This window comes from Acomys minous (assembly GCF_964271855.1).
Source record: "Acomys minous genome assembly, chromosome: 16".
In the NCBI taxonomy this organism is placed as follows: domain Eukaryota; kingdom Metazoa; phylum Chordata; class Mammalia; order Rodentia; family Muridae; genus Acomys; species Acomys minous.
This window is the reverse complement of record NC_140498.1, coordinates 66,315,011-66,341,139: the sequence shown is the minus strand read 5'-3', so window position 1 is coordinate 66,341,139 and position 26,129 is coordinate 66,315,011. Positions and strand designations below refer to the sequence as shown.

At 53.2% G+C, this 26,129-nt stretch overlaps 1 protein-coding gene across 13 annotated transcripts in view; it reads right to left on the bottom strand.

The window, feature by feature from the left end:
- TNRC18 (trinucleotide repeat containing 18) overlaps positions 1 to 26,129 on the bottom strand; it is a 107,759-nt gene that overhangs the window by 40,118 nt on the left and 41,512 nt on the right. For 9 of the 13 annotated variants that reach the window (XM_084763881.1, XM_084763877.1, XM_084763870.1 and 6 more), the window contains 10 exons: positions 15,102 to 15,198; positions 14,641 to 14,849; positions 14,258 to 14,404; positions 13,576 to 13,766; positions 12,199 to 12,628; positions 10,565 to 11,566; positions 3,693 to 3,868; positions 2,799 to 2,935; positions 2,518 to 2,646; positions 770 to 941 (listed from right to left, as the gene is read on the bottom strand). In XM_084763881.1, the coding sequence (XP_084620007.1) occupies positions 770 to 941; positions 2,518 to 2,646; positions 2,799 to 2,935; positions 3,693 to 3,868; positions 10,565 to 11,566; positions 12,199 to 12,628; positions 13,576 to 13,766; positions 14,258 to 14,404; positions 14,641 to 14,849; positions 15,102 to 15,198 (2,690 nt within the window). The remainder of the gene's footprint in view (positions 1 to 769; positions 942 to 2,517; positions 2,647 to 2,798; positions 2,936 to 3,692; positions 3,869 to 10,564; positions 11,567 to 12,198; positions 12,629 to 13,575; positions 13,767 to 14,257; positions 14,405 to 14,640; positions 14,850 to 15,101; positions 15,199 to 26,129) is intronic. The other 4 variants (XM_084763874.1, XM_084763880.1, XM_084763882.1 and 1 more) reach the window with 3 other exon arrangements.

The following is a 26,129-nucleotide window of genomic DNA, read 5'->3' as shown; positions in this document are numbered from 1 at the left end:
TTCTCCTTTACACCCCCCCCTCCTCTCTCTACCTTATACACTGAGGCACGGTGTCTCACTCAAGCTAGGACGGGACCCATAGTTGGCTGGAGCCAGCTTCCCCCAAGGATCCTCCCAAGACCAGGAATTACAGATCAAGCAGCCTGCCCACTCAGCTGTATGTGGGTTCTAGGGTCAGGACGCCAGTCATCACACCAGAACATCAAATGCTTTACCCACAGAGCCATCTCCACAGTCCCTACACTGGCTATCTCCCCCTTCCCCCGCCTCGCACCCCTCAGCCCCCTTATGTGACATTTCCCCTCTGATGACAAAGATCAGGAGAGGCACAGTAGCATTCAGAAACAGGGTCCAGAAGCACATGGTCTCCAGGCTCTGTAGAAATCAGAAATTACCGCTGGAGAACTCAGACTGAATCACAATGGCTCTTAGCCCGTGTGCAACACCAAGGTGCTCATTAAACAATTACAGCGCTAAACCACGGAGTACGGACTATTTGGTTACAAACTTGCTAACTAACCTCCCGCTTGCTTCGGCAGTCTCTGCCCACGAACCGATGTTGCTTTTAGCCTTGCTGGTTTTTAGCCAGATCCTTCATCTCCCTAGAACCTTCCTTTTCTCCAGCAGTGGGGGAGCTAATCGCTTCTTTACAGAAGTCAGGAGCAACAGACCTCGAAGGAGAGGGTTCTTTTTCTCAGGTATAACCTCCAGCCCTCCCAGCAGAGAACTGTGTGTGTCCCAGTGAGTCTGTAAGTGTGAGTTTACTGACCTGACTCATGAAGTCAGATGAGGATTCAGGATCGTCCCAGCTCTGGTTCCTGCTCCGGGCTTTCCCCAAGCCAATGAGGGCATCTTGGTCCTCCTCAGGCCCCTTGTGTCTCTTCCTTATCCCCGCGCCCAGATCATAGTCATCTGACGTCAGCAGGGGCTTGCTGCTCAGCCTACAAACCAAACACACCCCGGGGGGGTCAGCAGCTCGGCCCAGGCCACGCTCAAAGGCAAGGGGTAGGGTAGTCCACCCGTGTGGCCCTGAAGGGTTGTGACGGGCACCAGAATGACCAGTGTGGGGGGAGACAGGTGACTGAAGCACAAAGAGAGAAGGTGGAAAAGAAAACCAACCAACCAACCTTCAAATCAGCATCTTCCACCATCAGCCTCCCTCTTATGTGATTCCAGGCAGACACACACACACACACACTAAGACATATCTTTACCAAAATTGCACCAAGAGCAAAGGTCAGAAAATGTTAGGGAAATCTTCCAGGGTGAGAGAGGAGAGCATATCAAAAGCTGGTATGAAGGGAGAGGCCTGCACTGGGCCCCTGTTCTGGAGAGCACAGGTAGATGCGGTTCTCCATCCATGAACCTGGTCCTGGTTCCCAGATGCTGGGGTTAGCCGATCTGGGCCACCGCACCTTACGCAAGGGGGTCGAACCCAGGGCTTTGCGCGTGCGAGGCAATTACTCTACCCATCACGCCATATCCCCAGGACACCAATGACTATTTGTTTTGGGGGGGGTTTCTTACTTGCTTGTTTGTTTTATACACAAGGAAACTGAGACTGGAGGCTCAGAAACGCTAATCCTGGGCCCAAGGTCACAGGGGGGAGTGGAGCTGGGACTCAGTAACACTGCTGATGCCCAGGCCTGCACTGCTCATGGGCCCAGACACTCTATTTCACCATAGTCTCTCTCTCTCTCACCCTCTTCTGTGGGCTGGTGACAGATATATGTTCATCTCTTTGTTCTTTTTCCAGTCAGGCACATCCAAGGTTAAATGTAAGACATGGCAAGATGGCGGCCATTTTCGCATGACAAGACCATTGCAATTCTACTGCCTTGCCTGTGGTCATCCCAAGTCTTCTAGACTTCTTTTTTGTTTTGTTTTGGTTTTTTTTTGTTTTGTTTTGTTTCCAAGCACTGGATAACTTAAGTGTCCATCCACCCCTAGGTAGCAACCTGGACAGCTCTACAACCTTAACAGACCTCATCTGGCCTGTTTACAGGTACGCAGGGAGGCTGCGCAGAAGCCTGGCCCTGGAGAGAAAGCCTTTATCCCAGCCAGCATTCAAGAGGACCTCAGGAGGAGCCCTCTGAAACGGCTGCAATGCCACCCAAGTGGACCTTGTTCCCAGAGAGCCTGTGGAAACCCAGGAGGACAGAGATGTATCCAGCCTGTCCTAGAAGGCTGGAGTTGAAGGGGTACTTCTGGTAGGGAGGAGACACGGAAAGAAAGACGCAAGAATTAGTCCCCATGTTGAAGAAGTGGGTGGGACAGGAAGGCGGGGCCAAGCGCTCAGGTTAGAGTTAAGCTACTGCCGATCTTTCCATTCTCTTTGCTCACCCTCCTGGACTGGGCAGCACTCCGGGCTCCCTGGGAGCTGCCGTTCAGGGATCAGAGCACCAGGCACTACCAGGTCCCCTGGCGCCCAGTGGTGGGCGCCGTACAGGGGGCCCTGCTCCTCCCCTCCGAGCTGGGTACCAGTCCGTTCCCGACCCACCGAGGGGCCAGCCTTACTTTCCGCTACCGCTGTGGCTCTTCCCTCTCTTGCAGGGGGGCGACAGGGCGCTCGGGGTGTGGGTCCGTTTCCTCGGCCTGCCAGGGCCTCTGCGTGCCAGGCTTCTATGGGCATCCTCGTGCCTGTCCCTTAAAAAGAATTCACAGGCTCGGCTGGGAACCTGGGGTGGGCGGGGGCGCGGAGTGGGGCACTTGGGGCCACGCACACACCTGATGACTACCACAATCGACCTACTGACACCAGATGTCCAGGACGGGGCACAAACAGGGAAGCCACTCACCCGGAGTCCCGGCGTCTCTGGAGCTTGACCAGCTCACGCTGTTTCTCTTTGTACCGCCGCTGGACCTCTGCCAGTCGCATCCGGAAGTCCAGTTCCAGGGCATCCATGTCCTCCAAGGAAGACTTCATAGCAAACATCTGGAAAGGGTACCAGGAAGGGTGGGGGGGAGACAAATGAGGATGCTGATGTCCCGCCCCCTTGTCAAACACTGTCTGGATCCCATTGCTGTGTCCCTTCTTATTGGTGGGTTGGTTTTTAGAGGCAGTGTCTCCTATAACCCAGGGCAGGCCTCAAACTTAGCAGGTGGCCAAGGATAACCTTGAACTTCGGATCTTCCTGTCTCTGCTTGCTGAGTGCTGAGATCACAGGTGAGCATCCACCGTGTCTAGTTTCCGCAATGCTGGGCTCAGATCCAGGGGTGCTAGCATTACACTGTACTTCAGGTAGGTTTGGAACTCACTAAGCAGCCTAGCCTGGCCTGGAACTCTCAGCAATCCTCCTGTCTCCAGCCTTGCGGTGGCTGGGGTGACAGACAGGTAAGCCGTCATCAAGCCAAGTCATTCCATCACGGATCCTTGCGTTCTGTGGACCTCGCTTCCTCTCTACGTTCAGGCCCCGCCCCCGCCCCTCCCACACTGCCAACTTTGCCAGGCGGCGTGAGCACTTGGGACGACTAAACACCATCCCGCAGTAAGCATTTAATGAGGTAAATAGCAAGTGTGTCATTTATGCACGTGGGCAGGGCTCGCAGTGGACAGCTAAGGATGGCCCCAGGCCGCATTTCCAGTCTGCCTTCATAGGAGAGCCAAGAAAAGGAAATCGGCCCAACCGTGGCCCACATAGCAAGAAAGTGAGGGGCTCCCGGCCACCAGCCTCTGCCCCTCAGGAACTCACCCGCTCTTCTTTCTTCTGCATCCAGCTGTACTTCTTGTTGGAGCTGAGTTCCCGCGGGAGCCGCAGGTTCTTGAGCGGGTCTGAGAAGGGGCTTTCTAACACCTCCTTCAGCATGTGGCTGCTGGCCGCCAGCAGGCTCTCCAAGGACGGTCGGACAACCAGGTTTGGCTCTGTAGCTGGGGAGGCAGAGAGACCTGGGAGTCAGTGCTGGGACCTGGACCGAGGGCAAGATGGCTGCACCCACCTGGCCAGCCATCCTGAGGCCACACAGCACTGACCTACTGGACTGAGGCCAGCCTGGGATATTATGGGATGTAAGACACAGCATCAAATACAAGAGTAAGGCTGGGCCCCAGGGTTTGGGATAGTTTTGTCCCTGCGCAGTGTGTGAAAGGTCAGGAATAAATACCTCAGAGTGGCCAAAAGCTGGCAGAGGTTCCTTCCCAGGACAACAGATACTTCTACTTAGATTCCTCCTTAGTGAGTGTGTGGCTTCCCATGTCAGGGAAGCAGGTGTGGTTCGCATCTGTCACCCCAGCACTCAAAAGGCTTAGGCAGGAGAACTGAGCTCAGGCTGTATAAAGACCCTCTCGCCAATCGACCAGACAAGCAAGCAAGCAAATAAACAAACAAAAAAAAATCCCAGGGAGAGGGGAGCACAAACGGCTGAAGAGACAGCTCAGCAGGTAAGGGAGTGTACTGCTCTGCAGAGGACCTGAGTTCAATTCCCCAGTCAGGCAGCTCACAGCCACCTGTAACTCCAGCTCCTGAGAGATCCAACCCTTCTGCACCTGCACACTCACACACACACACACACACACACACACACACACACTTAGATGTAAATACACACATACAGAGACACACATACTTAAATACATACACACACGCACATATACACATACACACACAATACACCACACACAGACACACATATTTACATATATATACACAGACACACACACACACAAAAAAAAGTATATATAATTAAAGGCCAGGCATGGGGATATACACCTTAATTCCAGCATTGGGGAGGCAGAGGCAGATGGATCTCTAGGATTTTAAGGCCAGCCTCATTTACAAAGTGAGTTCCAGGACACAGCCAGGGCTACACAGAAAAACCCTATCTTGAAAGGGGGGGGGGGAAGTGCCATGGCACACGCCTTTAATCCCAGCACTCTGGAGGCAGAGGCAGGTGGATCTCTGTGAGTTCGAGACCAGCATGGCCGACAAAGCAAGTCCAGGTTACACAGAGAAATCCTATCTCAAAAAAACCAAGGCGTGTGAGGGGCGCAGCGCAGAGGGAGGGAATAAAAAGCACAAACTGGACTAGGGAAGTAGCTGGTGAGGAGAATGTTCACTGTGCGGCTGAGGCACTGAACACGAATACCCAGAATGCACAGTAGCGCGTGCTTACAGTTCCAGTGTGAGTCAGGCAGAAGACATTTCCCAGAAGCCCGGAGAACCAGCTACCTGGCGGATCCTGTGGCGGACGGGGTATAAGGGGAAAACAGGCACCAGAGGTTGTCCTCAGACCTCCATGCGCCTGCCACAGCATGTGCGCATCAGCACTAACACACGCGCGTGTGTGCACAGAACACACACAGGCACACGAAAACACATATTTTAACAAGCACACATCCTGGAGAAAGGTGTAAAAGCCCGACACAAAGTCTCTTCTGGGGAGGACGGGATGAAGTGCATGCTTGAGTTCCAGGGATGTACTCTCGTGTTCCAACATTCTGACACACCCAGCCTCCTGTATAAATATCAAAACACAACGGGAGGCCTACAAATGGTGGTGCCATCAACAATGTTTGCCTAGGATGCACCAAGCCCTACGTTCAATCCCCAGCACCATATAAGCAGGCCTGATTAATTTTGTTAGTGTGTGTGTGTGTGTGTGTGTGTGACATTTTCTTTCTCTCTCATACACATATACACACAGACAGCATGCACATGGAAATCAAAGGACAATCTTCTAGGAACTAGTCCTCTCCTTCCATCCTGAGCTACAGAGACTTGAACTCAGGTCTTCAGACTTAGCAGCAGCACCTTTCTCGCTGAGCCATCTCACAGGCCCTTGCCTTGTTTCCAAATTGACATTTTCTTTTTTTTACTCTAAAAGTTAAGCGATTGTTTTTGCACCATCCAAGCATGCTTAAGAAAAAAAAAAGATGCAGGCCAGGCGTGGTGGCGCACGCCTTTAATCCCAGCACTCGGGAGGCAGAGGCAGGCGGATCGCTGTGAGTTCGAGGCCAGCCTGGTCTACAAAGTGAGTCCAGGACGGCCAAGGCTACACAGAGAAACCCTGTCTCAAAAAACCAAAAAAAAGAAAAAAAAAGAAAAAAATGCAATCGGCCACATCTGAGGGCCAAGAGGCTTAGCATGAATAATTCCAGGACTTACAGAATAATCAGGGCTTCGCAGCCCTGTGCCCAGTGCAGGTTGGCTCCTCTGCTGTCCCGTCATACTCACTGAACCACTGACACTTCCCTACTTTCCCCACTAGATGTCAGCAGAGCGCTCCTGAACTGGTGACAACCAGCGCGGCTACTGCCAACAACATCCCAGCCTCCCCCCTCATGGGAAATCAGAGGTTTGGGTTGTTTGTTTCAACTTTTCCTCCTTTCTTTTTAAAAAATTTTATCTGTGTAATTATTAACTTTTTATGTAACTTTGGCTGACCGGAAAGTCACTATGTAGACCAAGCTGGCTTTGGACTCCTAAAAATATAATGTCTGCCTCTGGGATTAAAGGTGTACGTACCTCCACGCCCAGCTACTTTTAAATTTTTATTAATTTTATATGTTTTTGCCTCTGTGTGTGAGTGCAGGCATGCGTGTGTGCATGGAAAAGAGAGAAAGAGAGAGGGGGGGAGGGAGAGAGAGAGAGAGACTGACTGAGATTGCTACCAGCAGAGGCCAGAAGATGGTGTTGTACGCATGTGCGCGCATGCACGCGTGTGCATGCGTGTGCGCGCGCGTGTGTGTGTGTGTGTGTGTGTGTGTGTGTGTGTGAGATTGGTGCCATCAGAGGCCAGAAGATGGTCTCCTGGAACTGAATTTACAAGTGGTTGTAAACTGCCCACGTGGCTGCTGGGAATCAAACCAGGTCCTCTAGAAGAATCGGCCAGTGTCCTTAACCCCTGAGCCATCTCTCTGGTTCCATCCTTTCTTTTTTGTTTTGAGATAGCATCTCCTACAGTCCAAGGTGGTCTGGACACAGAGGAGTCTCACCTTGAACTCCAGCCACCCCTGCTCTTGCTTCCTGAGTGCCGGAGGACAGGCTGTCCCACCACACCTGGCTTACTCTATGCATGGCGAGGCAGGGACTCTACCCTGAGCTGCATCTTCAGACTTTTTTTTTTTTTTTAAACTGTGCAACAGTTCCTCCGGCTGGCTTTGAACTCACTCTGTACATAAGCCTTTCCCACCTCATGCCTCAGGCACAGCTGGATGACAGCCCTGGGCCACCGGCCAGTGGTTTTCATCTTTACATGTTTGGTTGTGAGCCGAGCCGAGCCGAGCCTTGAACAGCTGAGCCATCTCTCCAGCCTGGCTTTTATTTTTACATATCCTTAGGTAAAGGAAGGCCACACAGTGGGAGCTGAACCCTACCAGGTCAATAGCACTTTAGACTGAAGCAGCCTAGTGCTGCTCCGCCCACTCCCATCACGTCAAAGTCCTCGGTGGGACAGGACAGCTGAGTTACAGAAGGGACGAAAGTTTGCCAGGTCCTTCTCCAATCAAACAACCAGCCTGGCTCACCCAATGCTCCCCAGGGCACAAATGCCAAGCCGGGCTTTACTGGTATGGTTGCAACCCCTAACATAGTCTAATCCCAGTCATCTGGGTACGAGTGAGCCTCCTGCCTCAGCCTCCCAAATGCTTGCACGTGCCGTCCCAACCAACCCCATAGGTACATCGGGGCGCAGCCTACGTAGAGGGTTCCTACAAGAGGTAGCTGAGTTAGAGTATTGGGGTGAAAGCCCTAACCCCAATATGGATGGTTTCTTCCAGAGGAAGCCCAAGTCTAAAACAAAGGACAGGCAAGGGTTAGACGTCTATAAACCAAAGAGAAAGGCCTGACTAGGTCTACAGCAGGCCTACTGTCTCAGCACTCAGGAGGACGAGGCAGGGGTATTGCTGCAGGTTCTAGGCCAGCCTGGGCTACATATCTGTCTTTTAAGAAAAAGAAAAAAGAAAATCTCTAGTCACTGACAAACTGTTGGAGCAATCCCAGCAAATACGTACATCAGCTTGTGGCTGTCACAACTAGGGGTGACCTAGGGAGGGGCCCGGCTATTGCTCACTGCTGGCCTTTGGTTTGGGGGTTTATCTCTAGCAGTATGGGGAGAGAGGTACCTCAAAAAAAATTTAAAAAACCAACAGGGGCCTAGTGTGGAGGTGCGTGAAGGCAGCCCCTGCTAGGTGCGCGCACATGATGAGCGTTGTGCGTGCATTCATGTGTGAATGCTCACACTCCCATGGTACACGTGTGGAGGGGTTCAGACACACACAGTCACGTGTCAGTCCTTGCCTCCTTCCTTGTCTGAGAAAGGATTTCCTGTTGTGTTCTCAGCAGGTTCAAAGGCCACTGGACTCCTGCAATTCTCCTGCCTCTGCCTCCAAGCTTGTTGTAGCAACAAAGCAATTTCAGATGTGCATCCCCACAGCCAGCTTTCTATGGCCTCTAGGAATTGGAACTCGGGTCCTCCCATGTCTGTGGCAGTGCTCTTAGCCTTGGCGCCATCTCCCCAGGGCCCCTGGCTGCAGGTTTGTGTACTGGCAAAAGCACGAGCCCCAGTGGGGCCCATGACTAGGGATCTCAGAGTTCCTCCTAGGGCTTCCAGGAAAGACGCAAGACTCAGGCCAGCTGAGCAGCCCAACGGGCATGGGAGAAATTACTAGAGGCCCTAGTGAGGGCAGTGAGGCTGGCAAAAATGAGGTCAACAGAGAGAGAGAGAAAAAAAGTAGAACAGGGAAGGAGAGAGAAGCAGAAGAAGGAAGAACCAACTGGGCATGCCCAGAAGGGGAAAAAAAACAAAACAAAACAAGGGCTGGAGAGATGGCTCAGAGGTTAAGACCACTGACTGTTTTTCCAAAGGTCCTGAGTTCAATTCCCAGCAACCACATGGTGGCTCACAGCCATCTATAATGAGATCTGGTGCCCTCTTCTGGTATTCGGGCACATATTCAGACAAAACACTGTATACATAATAAATAAATAAATCTTAAAAAACAAAACAAAACAAAAAAACCCTCAAGATGACTTAATTCAAGTACGCAGATCCAGTTGCACCTAACGCTATTTCATTACTGCTCAACTTTGGTTCCATGAGCAAACAAATTATTCTCTGCCTTTTTGGGGAGACAGGATGTAACATAGCCTGGCCTGCCCTCAAACTCAGGAGGTAGCTAAAGAAGACCTTAAGTTTGGGTCCTCCTGACTCCATCTCTCAAGTGTTGGGCTTACATGCCTATCCATACATGCGGAGCAAGCACTCTACCAACTGAGCTATATTCCAGTTATACTGCATTTCTTCACGTGTGTGTACACGAGCATGCGCGTGCACACACACACACACACACACACACACACACATGGAGCAGCACATGTGTGCAGCTCAGAGGACAACTTTTGGGAATCAGTTCTCTCCTACTATGTAGGTTCTGGGGGCGCAAGATCATCAAGGCTTAGTGGTCGGTACCTCTCCCCCGACCCATACCCAGCATCTCAAAAATCCTGCTCTCATACAATATAGATCGTAACAGGGGAAGGAGGTGGAACTGGAGGCCTAAGTCCATCAAAACGGCACCTCTAGTTACGTATTTTCTCACTCCTCCCATCTCCATGGTTAATAATGGATAGAGCAAGCACTCTACTACTGAGCTACACTATAGCCTCTCACTGGGGGATTCTAGGCAGGGGCTCTACCACTGAGCCACACCCCAGCCCCTCACTGGGGGATTCTAGGCAGGGGCTCTCCCACTGAGCCACCCCCCCAGCCCCTCACTGGGGGATTCTAGGCAGGTGCTCTACCACTGAGCCACGCCCCAGCCCCTCACTGGGGGATTCTAGGCAGGTGCTCTCCCACTGAGCCACGCCCCCAGCCCCTCACTGGGGATTTTAGGCAGGTGCTCCACCACTGAGCCACGCCCCAGCCCCTCACTGGGGGATTCTAGGCAGGTGCTCTACCACTGAGCCACGCCCCCAGCCCCTCACTGGGGGAATCTAGGCAGGGGCTCTACCACTGAGCCACACCCCAGCCCCTCACTGGGGGATTCTAGGCAGATGCTCTCCCACTGAGCTACACCCCCAGCCCCTCACTGGGGATTTTAGGCAGGTGCTCCACCACTGAGCCACAACCCCAGCCCTCTTTTTACGTTTTATGTTTAGAATAGGATCTCAGTTAGTTGCCTAGGCTAACCTTGTATTCTCTAGCTCAGACTGGCCATGAACTCCCAATCCTTCTGTCTCAGCCTCCCATATAACTTGGATGATAGGCCCATGGCACTAAGCCTGGTTTTAGAATTACAAGAGGAACAAAACAAAAGAGTGTGAATAAAACATATACTTGGGAAGCCTTGGGAGTTTTTAAGAAAAAAAAAAAAATCTATCAATGTATTCTGTAGTCCTTGGCTGGCCTGAACCCTGCTGTGTACACCAGGCTGGCCTAGAACCAGAGACGGACCTGGGTCTCCAGGTTCAGACACTGGGCTCCGGGACAAGCAAGTCACAGGTCAAGAATACTGAGGTGAAAGGCACGCACCTCCACCACCTTCTTCTATAAATCTTCTGCTGGGGGAGCGGGGGGGGGGGGGGGGGGGGGGGGGACAAATACCGGAAGCCTTCAGCCCAGCGCTTACCTGTGACTTCCTGGCCTCTCCTGTCCAGCTCCAACTCTGCTATCTCACTCAGCAGGGTGATGCCCTGCAGGAAGCCGTGTTCCAAGACGACGCTGGGGGCTGCGTCCAGCTTCTCCCCGGCTGGGACCCCCGTACCCAGGGAGGGCAGAGGCCTGGCCTGGGGCAGCTCGGCTGCGGCCGCTAGTGCATTCATGCCAGCCAGTGGGTCCTCCAGGCCCGGCAGGAATGATTCAGAGTGGGTCTCTTCCAGATAGCAGGTGCTGCCAGGAGCAGGTGCAGCCTCCTGGGCCTCCAGGTTCAGACACTGGCTCTCTGGGACAGGCAAGTCACAGTCTGAGAGCTTTAGGCTAGGCTGAGGCTCGGTCAGGGATGGCTGGGGCAGGCTATCATCAGGCCCTGCGTCTGCCGTGGGCCCCTCCATTGGCACATCCAGGGGCACCTCTACCGGCTCTTCCTTAGTCTCCACCAGCGGCTCAGGTGTCAGCTGTGTCCCCAGTTCCAGGGCAGCCATGCGGGGTTCCGTCCTACCCGGTAGCTCTACCTGTGGTTCAGCCACCTGGGCAAAGTCTGACGCTTCAGAGGGCTCCTGGCAGCCCTGAGCTGCTGTGTGCAACGCCTGGGCCTCTAGCAGGCCACCTCCGCAACCAGCAGCAGGGCTCACAGCCACCATGGTCTCCGGGGGGACGGGCAGGGCCAGTGGTGACTCAAGGGGAGGCAACTCCGTGGGGCCCTCTTCAATATCCTCAACCTCAGCCTTCACCTCGCGGTTGGCCAGCGGCTCCTCCTCTGGGCTGTCCCGAGGTGGCTCTGGGATCTTAGAGGGTGACAGGCAGATGGGCTTGTCTTCGGGAGACAACGCCAGGCGTTCAGGTCCATCAGCAGGGAGGGGCACATCAGGGGCGAGGCCATCAGCATCAGCAGCCGCTGTGGGCTGCAGCAGGAAGGGGTAGGGTCTCCCATAGTGTGGTGGCAGGGCCTGGAATGGGTACCTGGGAGGGATATCTGCCAAGGACAGAAGAGACAAAATATAGCCAACTGCCCTCTGCTTGATCAGCTGCAAGGTGGGGAGCACCCCCCCCCACATGCCCCAACCCTACTCCCTCACCTTAAGCCCCACCCCACCCCCATCCCTCCCGATCCTGAAGTAACCCAGGAAGGACCCTTCTATATGTCTGAGCCTTGGAGAGCAAAAGCAACCACCCTCTTGTCCTCAAGGGTCTAAACAGTTGTAAAGCTGAACCGAGACTGGACCAGAAGCAAATGCTTAAAGGTCTATGAAGGCCCATCAGTCAGCCCAGACTGTATCTCACTCCAATAAGGCATGTGTTCAAAAAAAACATCATAGTAGCTGGGCATTGGTGGCGCACACGTTTAATCCCAGCACTCATGAGGCAGAGGCAGGCGGATCTCTGTGAGTTCGAGGCCAGCCTGGTCTACAAAGCAAGTCCAGGACAGCCAAGGCTACACAGAGAAGAAACTCTGTCTCGAAAAACCAAAAAAATAAATAAATAAATAAAATAAAATAAAATAAGTGAGCATACGAAGAGATAATGTCGAGTGAGAGAACCAGGCCACCCATGACACTCAGGAATTCACTGTCCCGTGGCCAGGCAGCTGCTGACCCGCACTCCCACCTGTGAACAGGGCCTGGAAGGGGCTAGGAGTCTCCTTCTCCAATTCCCGATCTTTCTTCTCCACCACATTCTCAGGAGCCTCTTCCTTGCGGGTGAGGCCGGGGGTAGGTGGTGGGGAGGCAGGCGGCGGGCTGCTGGGGTGCGAGCTAGGCGTGGCGGGATAGGTGTAGGCCGGGGGCTTAGACACATCCTCCACTTTCTGGATAACCTTGGCCTTCAGAGCAGTCACGGGGGAGGCTCGGGGAGACGGGGGTGGGCTCATGGCCTTGCCGTGAGTGCCTGTGGAGCCGGTAGCCAGGCCAGCAGGCTTGCGGGGCAGCAGGCCGGGGCCTGTGGCACTCAAGCCCGCCTTGCCCGTCACCTCCAGGCTCCTCTTATTTATCTTCTCCTCCATGTCAGTTCGATGCTCCTGTGCTTTCAGTCGCTCCTGCTGGGGAAGGAGGCAAAGGGTGGGTCCGGCACCTTAGGAACCATCACCGGCTGAGTCCCTGGAGCTTTCCGCTCCAGAGAATATCAGGCAAGATCCAATCCGCCACACACATTCTACCGTAGCACGCGTGTAATAAACGTGGCATTCTACAGAACCCAGGGAGTGGGTCGGGGGCAGGGCACAGAGCCGCGGCTGGTTCAAAAAGGATCTAAAATCCCTTGACGCAGGACGAGCGAGCGAGCGGAAGATTTCCATAAGGACTCCGGCCCAGCTGGGACCCTCAGAGTTGAAGCCAGGGGCCCCTTGACAACAATGGAAGTGCCCACACCCTGCGCTCATGATAAAACGCTTACTACCTGCTCAGCACCTCACTGGGGAAGAATCCCCAACTAAGGCGTCTGACAGCAAAATGAGAAACCCAGATCTAGGACAGGCAGGACTTACAGGGGCCCAGCGGCTAGTACCCCAAAACACCCACAGGACGGCTCCACATACTTGCTGCTCCCATGACCACCTGCCCCTAAAAGCGAACTCACTAACCATTACTAACTAGGGCCCCTGTTTCCTGGAAGCAGAAACTTCAAGACCAGAGATGTTAAGTCACTTGCTGAAGGACACAGAGCCTGAAAAATATCTACCACCCAGCTGACTACTCCAAAGCAACTACTACACTAAGACAGAGAGAGGGCCCTCTGAAACCCTTTGGGTGTCCAGTAGAAACATCTCCAATCCACAGGTCACCTCCATCTTTTTCCCCCCACCCCACCCCTACTGCCTACGAGGTCCTGTCCATGCTAGGTGCAATCCCCTGCACCCTGGGCCCTCTGTTCAGATGCTGCCCCCCCCACACACACACACACCCCGCAGGCAGCTCTCTTCCTGACTGCCACTCTCTTCAGGTTGTGTGGCTTGGGGTGTCTGCCTCCTACCACAGGGCCAGGACTCACCACCAGCTGTGCACTCCGCTGCAGCTCCAGGGCCTGGGCTGCCTGCTGCTGCAGGTACAGAAGCTCTTGCTGCCGCAGAAAGTGCTGCTGAGAGAAAAGCTGCAACTGCTGGGCGTGGTGCAGTGGGCTTCGGCCCGGTGGGTACAGGGCTGGCCAGAGGGGAGGCACTGCCGCTCGCTCCATCAGCTCAGCTGTAGAGACAGACAACAGGGAGCTACATCCACACGGTCCCAGTCTCCAGAGGGAGATGCTGAGATCCAATGCACACAGCCAGGCAATGCCAAAGCTGAGGCTCCTGCTGGCTTCCCTGGCCTGGAATTCCATCCTCCCTGTCACCCCCCCCCCCACACACACACACTATGCATATGTGCACTGCATCTCTGCCCCGACCTCCAAGTAGAATATCCTCAAAGGTCACAGTTGGAGCGTGCCAACCTGCAGGATGGTACCAAAGCCACCACGGGGACTTACACCCCATGATCTGCAGAGCAGGCTCCAGAAGGGACGAGTCCCCACAGGTGACCCTGAACTGAATACTCGTGGAGTTTCTAAAATCTGTTCTCTGGACACAACCGAGGTCCAGCCTTTCCTGGATGCACTTGTCCCCACCTCATATGCAGAGCTGCTCCTTCCCCCATGGGAGGCCAGGAAAGTCCCTGGCGGTGACCCAGGGGTCACTTACCAAAATGAGGCAGGTGTTCACTAGGGATAACCACCAGCTGGCCAGACTGGGGATCCCTGACGAACTGGTAAGCCGATGGCAAGGAGCCCCCTAAGCCAGGTGGGAACGCGGGGGCCATGCCCTGATGTAGAGATGGGGGTCCCAGGCCTGGGGGCGGGGGAGAGAAGGGGAAATCCAATTTTACATCCATGTCAAGAAGCTCTTGGTCCATTAACAGCACTGTAGTCCCAGATCTCCACTGAGAATCCCAAAAGGAAAATGAAAAGTACAGGCAGACTGGGGACAGGTGTGCTGTGTGTGTCCCACCTTACTAGGAAGTAGAGAAAGACTAAGCTGGCCCCAGCCTTCCCTCAAGGAGAGAAACCTCATAAAGTTGCACTCACCGTAAGGGTGTCCAGCAAGCCACATGGATGTGCTGCCTGAGCGAGGCAGCCAGGGGTGCGTGGCCAAGTGAGCCGCGGGGTCAGCAGACCAGCGTCCTGAGCCTGCCAGCGTCGTCGGGCCCCCAGTCACCATGAGGTTGGGGTTCAGACCGTTGGGAGCACAGCTGGTGGGGTGTAGGCGGGCTAAATCAGCCAATTCCTTACTTTCTCTGCAGAGGCAAACAGGGGTTATAGGAACAGCTGGTGGCCCAGGAATGGAGGGGAGGAGGAAGAGGGCCACAGCCCAGGGAGCACATAGGGTGAGCCTGCAGACAGCGAAAGCTCTTCCCCACTGGCTGCAAGGGACTTCAGTCACATGGATGGACAAGGCCAGGATGGCTGGCTCTCAAAGGCCAGAGGCTAGCTCATCACCCTGACTCCAGGAGCCCTCAGCCCCACTCTTGGGTTCCCTAAGCCCTCACCGGAGCAACTTCTCCTGGTCCCGGTCCAGCCGTGTCCCTAGCAGCCGGTCCTCTCGGTGTCTGGCTCGATCGCAGTCATCATCGGTCCTGCCATGCCCTGGGGACCAAAGGTGGCGGTGAATCCCCTGCCAGCAGTCGTCCAGACTAAACTCCCATTCCATCTCTCACTCTATCACTGTCCCCCCCTCATACACCCCTACAGTACACTCCAGCAACCCCCTGTGAGGGTCTTTCTCCCAGCAACACAGCCTTTTATGACCCCTGAACCCCACTGAGGGGGTCTTTGGTCCAGAAACTTCCCATCCATCCATCCCACCCCAGAATCCTGTCTATTAATTACACAGACTGAGAACCACACCAGCAGACACAGGTTTAAGCACAATAAAAGCCCATCACACACAGGCGTGGTGGCGCACACCTTTGACCCCGGCACTCAGGAGGCAGAGGCAGGCGGATCCCTGAGTTAGAGGCCAGCCTGGTCTAACAAGGGAGTTTCAGGACAGCCAGGACTACACAAAGAAACCCTGTCTCAAAAAACAACTGGGGGATAGTAGCACACACCTTTGATCTCAACACTTGGTTGAGGCAGGAGGAAAGATGTGAGTGTAAAGCCAGCCTGGACTATATATCAAATTCCAGGCTAGCCTGAGCTACAGAAAGAGCCTGTCTCAAAGGATGGGAGGCAGTCAAGCAGTGGTGATGGATGCCCATTCGTAATCCCAGCACTCGGGGAAGCAGAGGCAGCTGGGTCTCTGTAAGTTCAAGGCCAGCCTGGTCTACAAAAAAAAAAAAAAAAAAAAAAAAAGAGTCCCAGGACAGCCAGGGCTACACAGAGAAACCTTGTCATGAGTCAGCAGGTGCTGGCAAGACTGATGCTCTGAGTTCAATCCCCAGAACCCACATGGTGGAAAGAGGGGAAACCAGATCATACAGGTTGTCTTCTGACCTTGACACAATTGAGGTAACATACCCATGTGCCTGCACACACACACTCGCACACACTCACACACTAAGCAAACGGCATACAGGGGAAGGGTTTGGGGGTGTGGCTCCACTGGCAAACTGCTTGCCTAGTAGCTGCCCTCCTCCCCTTTCACCCTCACCCCTGCCCCCCCACCCACTCCATTCCCTGTAGGAGGGTACCAGGCATGGTTTACACACGCAGAAGAGGATTTTTTTAAGTTCAAGGCCATCCTTGGCTCCATGGCAAAGTAAAAGCCAATCTGGGCTACATGAGCCTCTATCTCAGTAAATAAATAAACTGATCACATAATGATACAATCAAAGTAGTCAGCCCTGGCCTGGCCCAGCAACGTCTCAGGTGACAGACTGGCAACACAGATGGCTTGGGAGTCCCACTGCTGCGAACCCTGCCTGGGTGCCCTTGCCAGGGTCTAGGGTCGGCCACGTTCAGGGTCCTCACAGGCCAAGGTCCCACTTGAGACGCAGCAACTGAGCTCCTGCACCTCATCTATTTCCCTGCACAGCCAAAAGCTCAGAGCCCTCGCAGAGACAAACTCAGAGACCACAGACCCTCCGGTCTCCCTAGGAAGACCTCTAGAGCACGGGAGAAAAATTAGGAGAGGATGCAGCCGCCGTGTGACCTCAGGACAGTGGCTCAGGGAGCGCACAGCCACGTGAGAGCACACACCCAAAGGCCAAGTGCGCTAGAGAGACAGCCAAACAACCTCATAAGGGACAGGGACAGTCCCTAGAGGCAGATGGAGTGGGGCCAACAAGTCTACCTGATGGGAAGTTCAAGGTTGCCTAGAGCATCTAAAACAACAGGCCTAACACAGAGAAAAACCTGACCAATTTCAAGAGTCAAGAGTGGACAGAGGTGCGACACGGGAGGGAGGTGTCCCCGGTTACCTGAAGGGTCCTTTCCCCACAGTCCATGGAAACAACTGCCAAGCTCTTTACTGACACCAGTCAGTACAAAGTGACTGGACAGGCGAGGAAAGAAGGGAAGGGAGGAAACGCAGGAAGCAGGGAGCAGTGCCACCTGCAAATGGGGGTTGGCCCGGCAGGGGCACTCCTGGCCTCTGAGGCCATGGCGATCTCACACTGACTGGAATCCTCAGGTGACTGTTGTTAATCCTGCCAGCCCGTCAGAATTCCCTAGCAGCCCAAGCTCTGGGCATGTCTATGAGGGGGGGTCTCCACAGAGGAGTCACCCTCCCGAGTATGGGCACACCTACTACTTACTCCCTGGGTTGGCGACTCAGACTGAGTAAAGAGCAGTGTGGCCAGGAGATGGGTCAGTGAGCAGAGGCGCTTACAGGCAAGCCTGACAGCCTAAGTTCAGTCCCTGGGGCCTCAGTGGCAGAAGGAGAGAACAGATGCCGGCAAGCTGTCCTCTGACCTTAACATATGGGTGCATAATAGATAGATAGACAGACAGACAGACAGACAGATGATAGATAAGAGTTTGTGGGTTTTGGGGTTTTTTTTCCCCCAAGACTGGATTTCTCTGTGCAGCCTTGGCTGTCCTGGACTAGCTTTGTAGAACAGGCTGGCCTCGAATTCATACAGATCTGCCTGCCTCTGCCTCCTGAGTGCTGGGATTAAAGGCATGCGCCACCATGTCCGGCTGAAAATAAAAAAATTTAAATGGCAGTTTAATGTTGGCAGCTCTTTTTTTTTTAGATTTATTTATTATGCATACAGTGCTGCGCCTGCATGTACACCTGCCTGACAGAAGAGGGCACCAGATCATGTTATAGATGGTTGTGAGCCACCATGTGGTGGCTGGGAACTGAACTCAGGACCTCTGGAAGAGCAGCCACTGCTCTTAACCTTGGAGCCATCTCTCCAGCCCTATTTTAAGGGAAGAAAGTGGGCTGGGCAGCACTTGGCAGGAGGATCACTGTGAGTTTGAGGCCAGCCTGGTCTACAAAAGGGAGTCTAGGACAGTCAAGGCTACACAGAAAAACTCTGTCTCGAAAAACAAAAAGAGAGAGAGAGAGAGAGGGAGGGAGAAAGAGAGAAAGAGAGAGAGAGAGAGAGAGAGAGAGAGAGAGAGAGAGAAGAAAATAGCTGGAAAGACAGCTCAGCAGTTAAGAGAATCTGTCATTATAAGAAGCAAAGATTAGGTCCCAACAACCCGCATGACCAGCCAGGCATCTTGCACACACCTACAACTACAGCTCCAAGGGACTGGAGACAGGAGGATGGCTGGGGCTGTCTGACTGCCAGCTGGAGCCAAGAAGACATGAGCTCTGTCCGGCTTTGGAGAGACCCTGCCTCAAAGGCATGGTGGGAAAGGAATGGAGGACAACACCCAACGCCCTCTTCTGGCCTCCACACATGCACACAAACACGTGTGCAGAAAACAAGCAGTAACTCTTTAAAGGAGAAAGTGAGGTCAACTCCAGTATTCATCCATCTCCCCACCCCCCCCCAACAACCCCACCCCCACCCCCTCTTTCTAACCTCTGATGCAATGTTGTGACCAGCCTGTGCAGGTGCCTCAGGCTCCTGCCTGCCTCACGCTTCCCACCATGAGGTACTGCACACTCAAACCGTGGGCCAAAGTAAACTCCTCCTTCCTTCCTTCCTTAAATAAATGCTTTTGTTGGATAGTCCATCAGAGCGACCAGAGAAGTAACTAGCGCGCGCACACACACACACACACACACACACACACACACACACACACCCTCGAGCATAATAACAGCAAAGGGGTGACAGGACCAACCAGAAGCTGGGGACACGTCCGGGTTGCTGAGGTGGTCACTGTGGAAATAAAGACCTGACTTTGAATCTCTACAACCCATATTTAAAAAACAGCACAAGCTGGATGTTGGTAGTGCACACCTTTTAGTCCCAGTCATTGAGAGGTAGAGCCAGTTGGATCTCTGTGAGTTCGAGGCAAGCCTGGTGTACAGAGTAAGTTCCGGGGCTACACAGAGAAACACTGTCTAAAAACAACGACAACAAAAAACTAAACAAACAAGCTAATAAATAAAACGGAGAGAACAAGCCAGGCATTTGGTAGTGCACACTTTTAATCCTAGCCCTTGGGAGGCAGAGCTAGGTGGATCTCTGTGAGTCCAAGGCTCGCCTGGTCTACAAAGTGAGTTCCAGGGCATCCAGGGTTATGCAGAGAGGCCCTGACTCAAAATAACAGCAAGTAAACTGAACATAATAGCACAAAGCTGTAATGCCAGTGCCAGGGAGGCAGAGACAGAGGATCCCTCGCTGTCCAGCCAGCCTAGCTAAAGCAGTCATAGACTGTCTCCAAACACAAGGTGGGAGCCGGAGAGATGGCCCACCAGTTATAAGCACTTGCTTTTCATGTCGAGGACCCACTTCCCCGCACCCCGCAGGCAGCTAAGAACCATCACTAACTCCACTTCCATGGGATCTGATGCCCTCTTCTAGCCTCTGAAAGCGTTAAGGCGCACGTGTGATGCACAGACATACATGCTGGCAAAATATTCTATTATACATAAAAATAAATAAATAAATCCCTCAGCTGGATGTGGTGGCACACCTCTGGGAATCCCAGTACTCGGGAGGCTGAGACAGGAGGATCTCTGTGAGTTTGAGGCCAGCCTGGTTTACAAAGTGAGTCCAGGACTGCACAGAGAAACCCTGTCTCAAAAAAACAAAAAGAAAAAAAGATCAAGACACCTCTGGCCTCTAGGAAGGCATATATGTATGCGCGCGCACACACACATACAAACATGAATATACACATAGAGACATACAGACACACACAGACATAAACATACACACAAACATGAATATACACACATAGAGACATACACAGACACACACAGACAGAAATAAACACACACACACACACACAGATACAAACATAGAGACATACAGACACACACACACAGACATAAACACACACACACACACACACACACACACACACACACACCAATGGCCTGACTAGAGAACCTGTAGCCAGGGACCATGGGGAATCTGCCACTCTGAAAGGAGCAGCAGGTTTGTAGCAGGGCTACAGGCACAGAGAGCCATTCAGAGTTCCACAGCTGTGCCTGGAAATCAAAGCCCGAGCGAGCTCACGCTTCCTTGTCCCAGGGGGGGAGACGCCACGTCAACGAGGCTCCCACACTCCCAAGGGCTCAGCCATCTGGGAAGGACGTGCGTGCCACCAGTCTCTGTCTGAGACCAGCTGTGGGTACACGGCTTGCTGCTGGGGCCCCAGAAAGGGGGAGGCTCCAGGAGTGCAGCCTAGCCCCAGGGCCACAAACCTTCTATACACCCTGTCTGAACTGCCCTGGGTTACTTCCCGTCCCAAGTGTCATCTCCCTCTAGACACCAACTCAGAGAAGCCTCCGTGCCCAAGGCCACTAGGCAGAGCTCCAAGCCACTCTCTGCAAACTGGCTAGCTCCCAAAGAAATGTGACATGACTGTCACACCCGGCCTCACGCTCTGAGGGCCGCTCCTTTAGCTACACTCTGCAGCTCCCTTATGGCCTCTCTAAGCTCGGCTCATGGTCACTGCACAGAGCTAAGCCCCTACCCGGGCTCACGTCATGGGTCCAGATGTTCCCTCCACTCTCTGCACGGCAGTCACACGCACGCATCCCCTCTCCATCTTAGGGACACATACACTCTGTTCCCTCCACACACAATGCCCTTCCAGTGGACTATCCAACACTACTTCGGCTTCCACTGTCCTCTCTCCCAGGAGGGAACGAGCCAGCCTGACCACCTCTTCTCCATCGCACTCCTCACTTCTCTCCCCCAGTGCACTGATCACTATGCCTGAGGTTGGCTCACCATCCAACTGCCTGCACGTGAGTGTGTGCAGCCCACTGCTCAGGTTCCAAGTGCACCCCCCACGGCTGCCCATCTCCTCGCTACACAACACCGGATGCAATCAACACACAGTACATGCCAGGAAGGAGAGGGATCTGGGAGAGGGGTGAGAAGTGCAGAAGGAGAAGGATCTGCAAACACCCTGAGGCAGGAACCTGCAAAGGAACAGCGGGGAGGCAAAGGGAGTAAGCAGGAGAGTGAGGGGAAAGAGAGATCGCAGTGGTAGAGCCCCTGCCTAGAATCCCCCAGTGAGGGGCTGGGGTGTGGCTCAGTGGTAGAGCCCCTGCCTAGAATCCCCCAGTGAGGGGCTGGGGTGTGGCTCAGTGGTAGAGCCCCTGCCTAGAATCCCCCAGTGAGGGGCTGGGGTGTGGCTCAGTGGTAGAGCCCCTGCCTAGAATCCCCCAGTGAGGGGCTGGGGTGTGGCTCAGTGGTAGAGCCCCTGCCTAGAATCCCCCAGTGAGGGGCTGGGGTGTGGCTCAGTGGTAGAGCCCCTGCCTAGAATCCCCCAGTGAGGGGCTGGGGTGTGGCTCAGTGGTAGAGCACCTGCCTAGAATCCCCCAGTGAGGGGCTGGGGTGTGGCTCAGTGGTAGAGCCCCTGCCTAGAATCTCCCAGTGAGGGGCTGGGGTGTGGCTCAGTGGTAGAGCCCCTGCCTAGAATCCTTCAATGAGAGGCTGTAGCATGACTGAGTTAGTGTAAATAGGTAGCACACAAAAAAAGCATCCAGAACAAACAACTTCTTTAACCCAAACTTTTTTTTTTTAAAGTTTTTAGAGACAGGGTTACTCTGTGTAGCCCTGGCTGTCCTAGACTCACTTTGTAGACCAGGCTGGCCTCGAACTCACAGTGATCCTCCTGCTTCTGCTTCCTGAGTGCTGGGCTTCAACCATATCCTCTTCTTACACACACACACACACACACACACACACACTATTTCTCTCTCTCTCTCTTCTCTGTCTCTCTCTCTCTCTCATGACCCTTGAGGACACAGGTCATGAGCCACTCTACACACAAGAGGATCACCCTACCATGCCATAGAACCCTATTCAGGGTAGAAGACTTGTCCTCTGTCACTCCATCCCAGAATAAGCAGGTGCTGCTGTAAAACCTCCACCAGCGGAGGACCAGCTCCCTTGGCTAGGTATCTCTGCTTAGAGCAGAGGCTCAGTCAGTCAGCAAACATCCACCAGGTACCACTCACTGAGACCTCTTTGCAGGAAGAATTCAGAGACAGGACAAAGAGGAGCACATCCTGGTTCAAAGTCCAAAGCCTCAGCCGGGCATGGCAGCAAATGCCTTTAATCCCAGCACTCGGGAGGCAGAGGCAGGCGGATCTCTATGAGTTCAAGGCCAGGCTGGTCTACACAGCGAGTCCAGGATAGCCAAAGCTACATAAAGAAACCCTGTCTTGGGGAGGAAAAAAGGCCAAAGCCTGAGATGCTCTAAAGAGACATAAGGACACCCAGGGGTTAGCCAGGGACAGTCAACAAGGGGGTGCCTAGTGTTCTTCTAGGAAAACAGGCATGGGCCAGCTGGAGAGCTGAGTAGTGTAAAGAAAGATACTGGTAGCACAGGCCTTCAGTGAGCTCTTCACCAGGGCTACGTAGTGAGAACCCATCTCCAAAAATGAAAACAGTGCTAGGAGAATGACAAGGCCCAGTACTCCACCCCCGGGGCAGGGTGAGGCCCTGAAACCTGCCCTGATATGACAAAGGGGTCAGGAGTGCTCGACAGAACACCTGGCCTTGCTAGGATGTCTCGGAAGTCAGTCCAGGAGAGAAGCCGCAGAAGGGCCCGCTTACAAAGACCGCGGAACCCAGTAGGCGGCAGGAGGCAGGCTGTGGGAGGGGAGGATCCCAGGGGACACGCATACAAGGTCCCAGTGCAGCTCTGGGCGTCTAGTCTGGAAACTGCAAGAAGGAAACTTCCTTCCTTCGTAGGTGGCTTGGTCTGTGGTCCAAGAGGCTGGGGACATGAGACAATGCCTGCCTTGAGATGTCACACAAGGAAGGAACAGCTGGCCATGACCTTTTTCCAGGACTTCACTCAGCTGGCCAAGCCATCACACAAGGGCGCGCGCGCGCGTGCGCGCGCACACACACACACATACACACACGCACCTCCGAAGCCTGAGCCACAGGCCTTTAGCACAGCAGCAGGCTCTTGCTTAGCCGACACAGCACAGAGCTCAATAAACACATTGGAGATAGGTCTCCAATATACACGAGGACGTGAGGATAAGGCCTTAGAATAAGCACCTTAGGGCGCTGAGGCAGGAGGATCAAAAGTTTGAGGCTAAGCCAGCCATGGTGGCACACGCCTTTAATCCCAGCACTTGCAAAGTAGAGGCAGGTGGATTGCTGTGAGTTCGAGGCCAACCTGGTCTACAAAATGAGCCTAGGACAGCCAAGAGAAACCCTGTCTCGAAAAACCAAAAAAAAAAAAAAAAAAAAGTTTGAGGTTAGTTTGGGCTTAGTCTCTGCGATAATAAGCAAGACCTTGTGTCAAAACAGAAAATGAAAGGGCCGGGGAGATGGCTTAACAGACACAGTGCTTGGCTTGCAAGTACGAGGATAAACCTCCTACTGTGAGATAGGAGGCAGAGCCTGAGGAATCCCTCAAAAGCCCACAAACCAGCTAAGCCAGCCTGGCGCCCACAGTTAACAAACAAGGTGGATGGCACGGACTGACACCCAAGATTGTCCTCTGAACTTAAAAAACGTGCAAGAGGCATACACATGTCCACATACACAAATGCAAACACACACAAAAAATAAATTAATATGAAAATGAAAGAGAGAAAAAAAAAAAGCCAAGCAAGATATTTCGGTGGATAAAAGTTTGTTTGCCACACAAGCCTGATGGCCTGAATTTGATCCCCTGAACCCAGGGTAGAAGGAAAGAATCAATTTTAGGAAGTTATTCTCTGATCTCCTATGTGCACATGGCAAGCACATGTTTATACACTCACACATGCATGAGTGTACACACACACACACACACACACACACACACACACACACACGCCCGCATATGCACACACCCAGGCACATACGCACACATGCACACACTCATGCACACACACTGATAATAAACAATAATTTTAAAAAAGACCGCCAAGCATGGTGGCACATGCCTTTAATCCCAGCACTTGGGAGACAGAGGTAGGTGAATTTGAGGCCAGCGTGGACTACAAAAAACGAGTCCAGGACAGCCAGAGCCACACAAAGGAAACCTGTCTGGGCGTGTTGCAGGGAAGCAGCAGCAGCAGCCAGGGGTCTGGAGGGACAAGTCAGCAGGTAAAAGGGATATGATGCCCCCTTCCCACCTCTGCGGGCACTAGTACACACATAACACGTGTATACACACACACACACACACACACACACACACACACACACACACGGATATTCTTTTTTTTTTTTTCCAGTTAAAAAAAGATTCACTTTCCGGGCATGGTGGCGCACACCTTTAATCCCAGCACTCAAGAGGCAGAGGCAGGTGGATCTGTGAGTTCGAGACCAGCCTAGTCTACAAAGCACATCCAGGACAGCCAGGGCTACACAGAGAAATGCTGTCTCAAAAAACAAACAACAACAACAACAACAACAAAAAGATTACAAATACACAGGGAGCCGCCTCTTCCATTCACAAACATTCACTCATTCACCTATTTACACCTATTACACCTACTATGCTCCAGGCCCCTCGGGGACCAGACCCCAGAGGCACTGAATGAGGCAACGCCTGGCTCTGCCCCACTGGAGAGCTCAGAATGGAAGGCTTAGGCTAGCCTATTCCTAGGAATCTCTAGGACAGAACAAGGTGACTCAAAACAGCAGAGGTGCAGTCTGCAAAAATATTCCGCACAGCGTTCTCGGCACAAAAGAGAGCAGGTAAAGACTTAAAGTGCCCACCAGGGAATGAAGACCTAGCTACAGGGCCTGCTGGCGTGTGCTCTCCATGGATTATTAAAGGCCGTAAAAAGAAAGAGAGAGAGAGAGAGGGGAAAAAAAGATACTTGTAAAGAGTCTGCCATCTAGGGAGAAACAATCCACACTGTGATATAGGAACAACGCATAAGACCAAGACTGTGCTGCGCTAGCCACTCGGCAGGTAGACACAAATTGCATGGGAAAATGAATTCAGGGAAAGCCAGGAGAGTATTTGGGGTGCTGGGAAAACATAATGGCCTTTTTCTTCGTTCTCCTCTCCTGCACTGCACGCATCTATGTGGATAATGGAGAAAGGCAATCAAAGTTTCAATAGCAGCCACGAAGGGCAAGTGGGGAGCAGGCAAACAGTACTGGAAGGGAGGGGCGGGGTGGGGGTAAGGAAGGGAGGGGTGGGGGTAAGGAAGGGAGGGGTGGGGGGTGGGGGTAAGGAAGGGAGGGGTGGGAGAAAAGACTAAGAAACCAGCTAGGAACAGTGGCACACACCTTTAATCCCAGCATTCCAGAGTCAGAGGCAGGTGTATTTCTGTGAGTTCAAAGCCAGCCTGGTCTATACATAAACAGGTTCCAAGCTAGCTGGGGCCACATAGTAAGACCCTGTGTTTTTGTTTTTGTTTTGTTTTTTTAGAAAAAAAAAAGAAGGGGGAGGAGGAATAAGAAGTGAAAGACAGTGAAGCAGATAGAACCAAGAATTAGGAGTTGGCCGAGTGGTAGTGGTGCACACCTTTAATCCCAGCACTTGGGAGAGAGAGGTAGACAGATCTCTGTGACTCCAAGGCTTGTCTGGTCTACAAGAGCAAGTTCCAGGACAGCCAAGGCTACAAAAAGAAAAACCCAGTCTCGAAAAACAAAAACAAACAAACAACAACAACAACAAAAGAATTAGGGACTGGGGAGATGGCTCAGAAAGTAAAACACAAGTGCAGGGACCGCAGTTCGAATCCCACAGAAGCACGTAAGGCAGGGTGTCGGGGCTCTGTAAAGCCTAGAGTCCCTAGGGCCAGACAGGAGGTGGAGAGAGGAGAAAAGGAAGATCCTGGGCCAGCTAGGCTGGTATCCACAGCCCTAACAAGAGAGACTGCTTTGGGCCAGTGAGGTAAAGATGCCTGATGCCACCACACCTGGTGACCTGGGTTCCATCCCCAAAACCCCCATGGTGCAAGAGGAATCATTTCTCACAGCTTGTCCTCTGACCTCCACATGGGCACTGAGGTGTACTCACATGGGTGTGTTGCGAGACACACACACACACACACACACACACACACACAA